The 12393-nt window shown below is 36.2% G+C and overlaps 1 protein-coding gene across 1 annotated transcript; it reads right to left on the bottom strand.

The window, feature by feature from the left end:
- Positions 1–10593: 10593 nt before the first annotated feature.
- On the bottom strand, positions 10594–12178 carry LOC122024796 (U-box domain-containing protein 27-like). Its single transcript, XM_042583502.1, has one exon. The coding sequence runs from the start codon at positions 12068–12070 to the stop codon at positions 10754–10756; it is 1317 nt and encodes a 438-aa protein (XP_042439436.1). The 5' UTR covers positions 12071–12178; the 3' UTR covers positions 10594–10753.
- Between the last annotated feature and the right edge of the window lie 215 nt (positions 12179–12393).

The following is a 12393-nucleotide window of genomic DNA, read 5'->3' on the forward strand; positions in this document are numbered from 1 at the left end:
CGTTAGCAAAGGGAAGTCCAAGTGTGTCCGGGAGGACCGCACGTTAACAAAGGAAAGTCCTAATTGCAGTTAAGCAAAGGAAAATCCAAGTGGGTCAAGGAGGACTGCATGTTAGCAAAGGAAAGTTCTAACTGTGGTTAGACAAAGGAAAGTCCAAAAAGGTTAGGGAGGATGACATGTTGGAAAAGGGAAGTCCAAGTGGGAGGGCTACACATTGGTAAGATAAAGTCCTAACTGTGGTTAGATAAAGAAAAGTCCAAGTGGGTCAAGGAGAATCACACGTCAGCAAAGGAAAGCCTAAATAAGTCAAGGAGGACCGCACGTTGGCAAGAGAAAAGTCCTAACTGCAGTTAGGTAAGAAGAAAACCTAAGTGGGTCAAGGAGGACCGCACTTGGTGATCAGAAGTCCAATAGGAAGTTGGAAAAATCCAAGTGGGTCAAAGGTTGACCGGACTTGATGGAGAAGTCCCAACAAATCATGGTTGATCAAAAGTTGGGCAACTTGGGTTAAGCAAGTTAGGATTGGTTAATCGATTAGGTAATCGATTGAGTTAAAGCTAATTGATCAGATGATTGATTGAAAGTCTTTCTTCATGAAACAAAAAGGGCTCAGATCGATTGGGCAATCGATCAAGCTAATCCCAATCGATTAGGTAATCGATTGGGAGAAGAAGTTTGTGACAAACAGTGGGTTATTGATCAATTAGCTGATCGATTAAGAGGAGTGTGTCGCGAAGCACAATAGCTTCCTCGCGAGAGTGAATCGATCAGGTGATCGATTGAGAGAAGTTCACGAGTGAACAATGGGCTTTTGAATCTATTGAGTAATCGATTAAGAAGTCTCGTAATCGATTGGATAATCGATTGAGAGAAGAAGAAAAGAACTATTGCGAGGTTTGGACGGCTGGATTTATTTGGATATGACATGACAATCGATTGAGAGTAAGGTCAATAGATTGGTAACCTTAATCTGCGAGATATAAAGGTGTTCGAAGATTCAAATCAAGAGATCTTCTTCTCCAAACTTCTCCCCCGGTTCTTGGTGATTCTTGGAGCGAAGTGCTGCTGCATTTCCAAGCATCAAAAGGTAATCCACAACAACAATAGATCAAGAGCAAAGGTCTTTTAATGTTGTATTTATTTTTTTGTTCTTGTTGTATTTCTTATTTATATCTAATATTTGCTTGTGTATTTACTTATACTAGGCTTCTCTGCCTTCTAAAAGGAGGTTTTTCATAGTGTACTATGAGTGAGAAGAGTGGACCCTTGGATTACTTACCTCAAGGAGGTGGATACCAAGTAAAATCAAGGGTGTTAGCATTGCTTCAAGTTTTCCACTACAAATCATTATCAACAAAGCCATTTAAGCTAATCATCATCCTTTAGCTCCCAAAGTGTTTTAACAAATGGTATCAGAGCGACGTCACTCTTCACTGGACTAATCACCGAAAGAGCAATGAGCTAGAGGAAGAAGAAGAAGTTTGAAGTGAAACTCTAGTTTCAACGGTTAAAGATTCAATCATCAAGGAGCTTAACTTCAAATGGATTTCCAAGATGAATTCGGATACAACACCCGGACACATCCATCATTCGGATTGGAAAGCTTTGATCTTTGGAAATTAAGGGTTGAAAACTATTTCATGATGGAGATAGAGTAATGCTTTACTCTAATGGAGGGCTTTGAAGATCCAAGATGTTCAAAGAGAAAATTGCCAAGGAGAAAATCAAGAGATGCAAGGTCAATGAGAAGGTAACCAAAATTTTGATTATTTTATTGCCAAGCTCTATTTTATGTAAAATTAGAGAATACAAGGATGCAAATGAGTTATGGAAGAAATTGGCCAAGCTTCATGAAGATCCCTCTACTTTGCCAAATCAAGACAAATCCAAAAACGGAGACTTATTGGATCAAGAAGAAGAGAATTCGAAAGTTGAAAAATGTTCAACATTTGAGGAGGAAATTCCTCAAGGATTGAGGGGGAGAGTAAACCTTTGACACCGGAGAAAGAAGAAGCTTCTACTTCTAGGTCAAATGAAGAAGAGTCATGTGCTACCCCTATAAGCAAAGGTATAAAAATTTCAATTTATAAAGATAAAAATCACATTATATACCGAGTATAGGGAGAATGGACAGTACAAGAGCAAGTGTCCAAAGTTGACTAAGAAGAAGGGTCAAGTAGCACCCAAGGGCTTATGGTATTCAAAGGCAAAGAGCACATTATATACTTTTCTTGTAATCAAAAGAGACATTACCAGAGTCAATGCCCTAAGGGAAGGCTTACCAAGAGAGGAACCTTAAATAAAGAGGAGGGGGCTTCAAAGAACAATACTAAGGTACCATTAGTTAATGATATTTTTTTAAATAATGATAAAAGCATGCTAGAAATAAATTCTATCATTTTAATACTATTTATCATGAAACTAGGAAGCATTAAAAATCTAGAAAAAATTATAAGTTATTTCATGCTAGAACGATCTTATCTAAGGATAGCAAGGTAGAAAATAATTTAGGCCACAACTCTAAAGATTTTAGATATATGGCTAAAAATAAAAATATCCCAGGAAATAAGGAAAAATTAAAATTTAAGGATTTAAGAATAGAAAATCAAGTCTTGAGGTCAAGACTTGATAAATTAGAAAAGAACCTTAAAAGAATGAAAAACATCTATAAGGGGTCAAAAGAATAAAATCTAGGGATAGATAGGCAAGAACCATTTAGTGGCAAGAGATGTTTGGGATATAGACCAAAAGCCAAAAAGAATATGCCATCTTATTATAGAATTTCATATAGTTATAGAACTAACCCTACTTCTAGGAGTTAAGTCAAGGTAGCAAGGAAAGTTATCCCTAGAGGTAACCTTGAGAAGACTAGTATGACTAAGGCTTTTGAGAAGTCTAAGAAAGTCATTAAGAATGTCACAAGAGAAGGTATCCCTAGAGTTGACCTAGAGGAGACAAGTATGACCAAGGCTAGCTTCTAAGAAGCGTAGGAAGGTCATCAAGAAGGTATCAAGGAAAGTTATCTCTAATGAATACCTAGAACACCCAAGGAGCACCAATAAATTTTAGGTTCCTAAGAGTGTTTTCTCTACACCCTAGATAAGTTTATAGAGTGTTAACTTAAATTAAAAGGGTAGTTAACCCAATCTTAGTAAAATTCACACTTTGGTGCATTTTTAAGGTATTGTCACACTTTGAAAATAAAAAGTTAAGTTTTACTCTTTGGAAGAGTGAGAATGCGTCAATAAAATATTAAGAATTGAGTTTAATCAAATTGTCGCAATTTGGATAGAAGTTAAAGAAATGTCAATTAAGTTAGTATTTTGGTATTTTCTTAGGAGATAAGGGCAACTTAAGATTACTTTTAAATTAGCAATTAGTTAGTGATACTTAGATAGATAATCTAGATATTTTTTATGCTAAAATTGTCATGATTGTATGTCATGTCATATGCCATGACATATTATTTTTGCATTCATATTTTTATGGAAATATCATATATCTTATTATACATGCAACATTTAGATATGATAAATTTCTTTTTGGAAATACTCATTTTGATGTATGTCATAGTCATTTTCATACATTATTTTAAAATCCTTGTAATTAAGGACAATGACATAAATTGAAAGGTTAGATGATCAAAGTTTAAATACCTAGTTAGAAATGCATGATCTCTTAGTTTAGGGAAAACCTATTATACATCTCACAAAGACTATATGTTTGACTTATTTATGTATTGAAACACATTAGATATAAGTGAGATGTTAGGAGAATGAATAAAACTCAAGATGTTGTTTCAGTGCATCTTTTTGGAGTTTTAGTTTCATTAAAACAAATGATTATGTGAAGTCTAGTCATTGGGAAAGCAAGTGTACAAGTTATGTACATCTAGTCCAAAGAATATAGTTGAAAATTTATTTTGAAAATTATTTCAAAATTATTTTAAAAAACTTTGGTGAAGTCTATCTTTTGATAGGAATCACAATTGATTAGTTGGATACAAAGTAGAGTGAAATATTAAAATTTTTCAATGGTTTTCAATTTTGTATTAATCTTTGAAAATGAGAGTTATATTCATAGAAAGCTATTTTTCCCTGAAAATAATAATGTCCATGTAAAATGTCATATTTTTTTGAAAAATCATAGAATTATTTAGAAATTTCTTAAATTCTGTTTGAAATTGAATTCAAAAAAATTAGAAACTCCAATGGATCAAGTGATCGATTGGGACTTGAGTGAATCGATCAAGTGATCAATTAAAGGGTTTTTCCACGAGCACATAGGCTCGCAAAATCGATCAAGTGATCGAATAAAAGTTGGAATCGATTGGTCAATCGATTAAGATGCATTTTCATGAGTATAGAGGCTTGTGGAATCAATCAGCTAATTGATTAAGGTGACACTAATCGATTGAAGCCCAACTTCAATCGATTAAGACATGCCTGAATTGAGTGGTAGCTAAATCCAATCGATTAGGAAGACTATTTTTAGTTTAAATGGTCTGCTTTCAGTCCATTAAGTCATGTTTAGTCGAGTTAACTATCTCTAATCCTAAGAAATGCATTGATAAGTATTTAAGGATATTTTTTTTTGATAAAAAAAAAGCAATGGTTAAAAGAGACTGATTTGAAGTTTAGGAGGAGGATTAGTTTCAAAATTGAATTTTGAACTTTAAAACTTTAAATTTTGGGTTTCCTAAAAGTTTAGGAACTTCAAATCATTATTAGTGCAATGATAGAAGTTTAGTGCATGCTTCGAGGAAGAGATAGACCATAAAAGCATGAATTTTTATATAAGGATGAAGAAACAATGGAAGGTAGAGAACCTTCATTGTTATGAAGGCTTGAGGATGAGCATTTGAAACAGTGAAAGATTGGAAATCTTCATTGTGATGGAATTATGCTTAAGGTTGAGCATATGTACAATGAAAGGTATGAGACATTCATTGAGTTCTTTTGACAAAATTGACTCTTAGGGTTAAGAGTTTTTGATGTGTGTCAAAAGGAGATAAAATGTGGGGTTTAAATTAGAAACCTAAATTCATGCTTTGGCATGGGATGAAGAATAGAGTTGGGCTAATATGGGATAACCTAACTTAAATATATTGTCAAATATCAAATAGGAAGAGATTGTTGGTGCAATCGTCCTTAGGTCAAGGTTGACCAGTTCGACTAAACTTGAGTGGATTCGAGCTTGAATTTTGATATTTTGGATAATATGTGGGGCAATATGTGAGACGAGGTCAAATAGGTCAAGGTTGATTGGATATTTGACGATATGTGAGATGAGAGTCAAGTATGTCACGGAAGACCATATACTATACTTGACAAGTAAAGTCCTAATTCAAGGGTTAGACAAGTGTAAAGTTTTAACTTGAGGGTCAGGCAAAGAAAGTCTTAACCGCGGTTAGGCAAAGAAAGTCCTAACTGTGGTTAGGCAAAGGAAAGTTAAAGTGGGTCAAGAAGGATTACACATTGGCAAATGGAAGTCTAAGTGGGTCTGGGAGTACCGCATGTTGGCAAAGAAAAATCCTAACTACGATTAGACAAAAGAAAATTTAGGTGGGTCAAGGAAGATAACACGTTGGCAAAGGGAAGTTCAAGTGGATTTGGGAGGATCGCATGTTGGCAAGGTAAAATCCTAACTGTGGTTAGGCAAAGGAAAGTCCAAGTGGGTCAAGGAGGACCATACGTTGGTAAAAGAAAGTCCAAGTGGGACAACGAGGATTGCACATTGACAAGAGGAAATCCTTAACTGTGGTTAGGGAAGAAGAAAACTCAAGTGGATAAAGGATGATCACACTTAGTGATCGGAAGTCCAACGGAAAGTTGATAAAGTCCAAATGGGTCAAAGGTTAATCGGATACTTTGTGGAAAAGTCCTAACAGGTCATGGTTGACCGAAAGTTAGGCAACGGAATCCTAGAATTGGGTTAAGCAAGTTAGGGTTGGTTAATCGATTGAGTCAAAATCAATCAATTAAGTGATCGATTTAAAGCCTTTTTTATGAAATAAAAAGGGCTTAGATCGATTAGGCAATCGATTAAGCCAATCTCAATTGATTAGGTAATTGATTGAGAGAAAAAGTTTACGACAAATAGCGAGTTATTAATCAATCAGTTGATCAATTAAGAGGAGTGTGTCGCAAAGCACAATAGCTTCCTTACGAGAGTGAATCGATCACGTGATCTATTGGAAGAAATTAGTAAGCGAACAGTGGGCTTTTGAATCGATTAAGTGATCAATTAAGAAGCCTCGCACTCAAATGGCTAATCGATTGAGAGAAGAAGAAAAGAGTCATTATGAGATTTGGACAACTGAATTTGCTTGGATCTGACATGACAATCGATTGTGGATAAGACCAATCGATTAGGAACTCTAATCCGCGAGATATAAAAACTTTCATAGATTCAAATCAAGAGATCTTCTTCTCCAAACTTCTCCGTCAATTCTTGGCGATTCTTAGAGCAAAGTGCTTCTGTATTTTTAAACATCAAGAGACAATCTACAACAACAAGATATCAAGAACAAAGGTTATTTATTATTGTATTTATTTTTTTATTTTTGTTATATTTTTCGTATTTATTTATACGAGACATTTCTACCTCTTAGAAGGAGGTTTTTCATAGTGTACTGTGAATATGAATCCTTAGATTAATTATCTTATGAAGTTGAATACTAAATAAAATTAAAAAGGTTAATATTACTTAAGGTTTTCATTATAAATCATCGGACTGAAATTAATCATCCCGCTAACTTCTAAAGTATCCTAACAAAATCTGTATAGAATCGTCATAACTATGTATCAAATTATAAATACTAAATAATAATTTGAAAATATCCTAATCCTATGGGCTAAGGACGACAAAAGTGGTAATTACCGTTAGAAAAAACGTGTCTCCTGTCTCTGTCGAAACACCCAAATGGAGCCAAAACGCGTGCATCCCACTGCCTTTCTTTTTGCTAATTTCTCTGATTAAAAAAAAAAATGCGTGTCTATCCAAAATACATCGTCCGACGCTCTTCTTTTTCCTTTTTTTGTACCAAAAGTCGATGTTTCCTTTTCAACGCCCGTTTTATTGACTCAGCGCTATCAGCAGCATCTTTGACCAACGAATATAATAATTAAATTAAAACAGAAATTTCTCCGTTTTTTCTTAAAATAATAAATAAATAAATAAAAAGAAAGTAAAGGAAATACGAGTGCAACTCAATTATTCTGCAAATCCTCCCCACCGTCGCCTACGTCAACGCACGCCGCTGAATCGTTTAGCTTTTATTGTGCTTGCCAATTAATTTAAAAGAAAAATTGGGGAAATTGGAAATTGACTGTGGAAGAGGCCGTGTAGACCACATACTGCAAGTAATTAATATTTTCAAAAAAATAATTTAATAATTTGTAATTTTTTTTTGAAAAATTGAAATAAAAAACTAGATGGAGCAAGATGTACGAGTTATTTTTCATTAAATATTTATCAATAGGAGAGAATTCTTTTTTTTTTCAATTCAAGTCAAAATAGAAAATAAATTTACTCTCTATTTATATTAACACCAATGAAGTAGACCTGTTAAATCTAAAGGATAAAAATATACATAATTTTTATAGTTACTTGAAGGTAATTGTCAGTCAGTTATAATTTAAAAACGGATTATGAGAATGAATATAATTTTCTTTTTATTATAATTGAAGGTAATTGACAATGGACTCCGAATGGATCATGTTTATTGATGGACTCTGAAAGGACATTCCGATTGATCGAGTATAATAGGGAATTCTAGTCAATTGGATCAAATTGACTGGAAATAAAATTTGTGGATATCCACATTATGACTCTTGATGCAAAGTATATATTATAGGGCTTAGTTGATATCCACATGGTGACTCTGGATGCAATTGACCTCTATCAAGGTTCATCAAGTTGAAATTAATTCGAATTGAATTTTGATATTTAATTAATATATTTGTTAATGGTTGATTGAGAAATTCAAATGGATCATAGTTTGATCGAATATTTAACAGTTTGATGTCTAACAAGGAGTCGACAAATAGAGAAATTTAAGTGAGTTATTGTTGATTGAACACTTAGCGGTTAAAAGTTTAATGAGGAGTTGACAAAGACATACTCAAGGAGAACCAAATGTTTAGTGGTGATGAAGTCTTAATAAGTCAAGAGTGACCGAATGTTATGTAATCATGAAGTTTTGATAGATCAATGTTAATTAGATTTAGATAGTGTGAAGTTTTGGTAGGTCAAAGTTAATCGGATGGTAAGCAACGATTTAAGGTTGATCGAATGCTAGACAATAATAAAATTTTGATAAGGTTGGTCGGATGTTAAGCAAAAGAAGTCCTGGTAGATCAAAGTTGATCGGATGTTAGATAAAGGATAAGTAATCTGAAAATGAGTACGAGGACTATTTTTTGATATAAAATCCTGATAATAAGGTTGGTCGGATATCAAAGTTGATCGGATGTTGATTGATGCATTCAAAGGATAAGTAATCTGAAAATGAAAGATAAAAAATTCTTAAGAGAGTTAAGAATGCCCACATCTCTCAACAACCGTCGAGCCTTTTTGAATCTGTGTTCATGAAGAATCCTCAAATGAGTACGAGGACTATTTTTCATTATTTTATTTTTTTATCTTCAAATTTGTTTATTTCATTTTAGAGACTATCTAAAATGATCCGACAAAACTATTACAAGTTAAAGTGCTTAATCAGACATTTTAAAAGTTAAATCTTAACTGTGATATATTGTAGGATTTTTTTTTTTTATATGGTAGGACGATAATCTTAAGAGTGTTGACCATTTGGATGAGTCTCCATGAGTATTTCCTGACTTACTTTAGTGGATGATAAGAAATTTTTATAAAATCGGACTAATCATCTCTAAAATTAATTGGTTTCAAAAATTAGATATCAAGATTAGCAAAAGTCTTTTGAGATGACCGCCTGATGAAAAACTTGAGTACCAAATTTGTGCAGTAGAATAAAAATAGGGGATTTACCCTAATCTAGTGGTGAGAATTAGGATGAAAAAAAAAATTCAGTGTTCAGTTAATTGGACATTTTGGTTCTCTCAAAAATTTATTTTTTTATTATTTTAGTTTGGTTTTAAAATTTTTATTTGATTAAACTGAAATAAAAAAATTTGAACTGGTAAATTTCTCGTGATATTATTGTTAAAAAAATTTCTGTTTCATTTTGATGAAATCTTCTATTATTTCAAAAATTTTAATTATTTCAAGTAATTTTATTTTCGATCAAATTAATTGATATTTTATAGATTTATAAAATTTATATTAGAAAATTCACTGAGTTCGGCTAATTTGAAAAAAAAATTGATTAACTCAATTCGATATAATTGATGGAGATTGGAGCAAGATGAAAAGATGTCTTTGAAGTGAACTAATCTTAGATTCGGTGCTATTTTGTCTTCAAGACCATGTTTCTTCGTGGCCGTCGTTCTTCCCGCAATAGCCATTTAGATCGAGGAGGAGCTGATCCATCTGAAATCCAAATCACGCACTGATCCCCTGCAAATCCAAATCACGCTGGACCCTTTGCATCGACTACTTCCAGCCTAATCTTAATGTGATTCCTTACTCACCACTTTGTTATCTAATTTTTTATAACTTCTCTTTCAAACATAGACATGAGATTATTTTACACCTAAACAGAAGTACTTAGTTACAAAGAACGAAATCAATCGGTTAAGGCAGAGTCTCATCGCAAGTATTAAGGAAGATAATATACATTTAATTATTATTTATTTATAATAAATATTATTATTTTTTAGATAGAAGAGTACGAAAGTGAATTGTATTGTCATTTTCATAATATGTCTACATTTCTGCTCCGTCATACACGAAAAACAAGAGTAGAGAGGTTGGAAAATCCTAGCGTCGATGGTTCTGAATGTTCACACTCAGTTTTTTTTAGTATAATCCATTGTTTATGTTCCACTGTTTTCATAGGCAATAAACCTCGGTTATCACTAATGTCCTCTTCAATGTGAAATGGATTAGTTGCTGAGCATGTCTAGATATTATATCGATGTCATATATTTGTTTGTCGTACATACATTACCATTCTTACACTAATGTCATGAAAATTGCAAATGCAACTCGTATTTATGTGAGCAAAAAAATCAGTTATACCAAATAAATAGATCTAATTTAAAATTCAATTCAATTCTTTTGAAATTTTCATTTTATTAAAAATTAATTAATTCGATTCTTATTTGATTTTAAAATTTCTTATTAGATTAAACTGAATACATCAACTAAATTTAATTTTTAGACTAAATTAAATTTTTTAAAAAATCCACTAAATCTTATATTCGGATCAATTTGTATTTGATCAGAATCAGACTGAAAATTTTTAATCCAAAATTCTTCCAATCCGAACCTTAAAATCCTAAGCTGAACTTAATTTTTTTGAATAGACTCAAATTGGATGTCCGGATTTATTTTTACCACCCCTATTCTTCTCCATTTTCAAAATCATCAAATTTTTTTTATATAAAATATTAAAAGGCAACTAAATTATAGCATTAAAATAGCCAAAACATGGCCAATGAACTTGTATCACAACAAAAATCCATCAATTCTCATTTTTCCTTTTTTTTGGATTATCACTTCCATCTGTCAAAAATTTCTATCGATTTACAAAGATTTTTTTTTTAAGGAACATGTATAATTGTGAACGAGAAAATTAGTGATTTTTCCCCCTTTCTAATTAACTCTTTCAGAAAGGAGTGATGTGGGTGGTCTTGGTATCGTACCCCGCGAGGCAGCTCTTGGAGTTCACCCGGGAGATCTTAAGCAAGTCCGCCGCCATCTGCCTCGCCGCCGGCGAGCACCCACTCTGCATTACGAGAAGCAGCTTCGTCGCCCCTCCCTCGGCCGCCGCCAGTGCTTCAGCTGCCCGACGGTCTCGAAATGCGTGGCACACGCTCCACAGCACAGCCACCGCCGCCTCCGCCCCCTCTCTCCCTGTCTTGACCATCCTCCTCACGACCGCCGACACCGCCGCTGCACCTTCTTCACAGATCGCCGCCCGGCCCTCGGCGCACCCGGCAACCGCCTCCATTATTCGCAGCGCTTTCCCTGCTGCCACAGGCGTCGACACTGCGGGATCTGCACCCAACACCCGAGTCAGCACCTCCACGATCCCCAGCCGCACCATCCGCGGCCGGGCACGCTTCGCCGAAGAGATCCCATCCAGGCACCCTAAGCCCGCCTCGACTGCCCGGCAATCCATTGCAGTCCCCTTCTCATCGGCCGGTTCGATGAGCCGGACAAGCTCTCCGATCATCTCCTCATTTTCGGCGATCAACATCTTGGCTTCCGCGTCGGACGCGGCGGCGGCTACGATTGCATCGAGGACCCATGCCGCATCGATCCGCGACTCGATGCGCTCCTCATCCCTCAAAAGCCGCACCAGAGCCGAAATCGAGCGATGGAGATCTGAAACGAGAGTGGAAACCACAATCTTCTTATTGCCCTCCGTGACGACATCGGAAGTCAAGATCAAGGCGAGAACCCTCGCCACCGCCGCCGAGACCTCCAGCTTGGAATCTTTCCGCAGGAGAAGGGGGGCGAGGACTGTGGGGCATCCACCGGCGTTGACGAGGTCGTTCTTGTCGATCTCATCGACCTCGACGCTGGAGAAGAAGTCCGCGAGCTTGCGGAGAGCGGGGACCGTGTCGTGATCGGCGGCCGAGGAGTTGATCTCTCGGAGGAGGTCGCTGGCGACCCGGCGAGTGAGGACAGCGGATGGTGAGGAGGCGGAGGCGGCGGCGGAGGCGGAGGCGGACCAGATGTGGATCAGGCGCTGAACGGTGAGGTTGGGGATGAGGTCGGTGGAAGGGAGGGGGAGCATCGTGGCCGGACACGTGGTGTTTCCCGATTCAAGCCACCGTTGGATGGAGGCACGGTCGTAAGTTACTCCGGTGCACAGGCTCACAGGTGACCGCATCACGTCCAGCGATATGGGGCACCGGAATAGGTTCGGTACCTTCACCTCCAACGCCTGCCCGGGCCTCTCTTCCTTTCTCCCCATACGATACTCCGCTCCCAGGCTTCTGTCTCTGCTTGGCTGCTTGCAGACGCTAGAAGAGACTGCAACTTAAGGGCAACAGACGCAACAACGCCACGGAAGAACAAGGTAAAGGAACTGTTCTTGGTGCTAATATTATATAACGAGTGTGTTGAATAGGCAAGCTTAGTTGGTCATGGTCAAAGGTGTCTAAATCAATTAATATCGGCAGGAAGACAAAATTGTGGAAGATGCTGCCTGTAAGATGGCCCCAATGGTGTAAATGCAGGAAAGTGACGAATTGGATTTTTGATATTACAGATTTACAGGGTGGAGAACGAGTTGTG

This window comes from Zingiber officinale, chromosome 9B (assembly GCF_018446385.1).
Source record: "Zingiber officinale cultivar Zhangliang chromosome 9B, Zo_v1.1, whole genome shotgun sequence".
NCBI lineage: Eukaryota > Viridiplantae > Streptophyta > Magnoliopsida > Zingiberales > Zingiberaceae > Zingiber > Zingiber officinale.

Bases quoted from the DNA above. Each gene is read 5' to 3' on its own strand.
- LOC122024796 (XM_042583502.1), bottom strand. From the start codon at position 12,070: ATGGGGAGAAAGGAAGAGAGGCCCGGGCAGGCGTTGGAGGTGAAGGTA.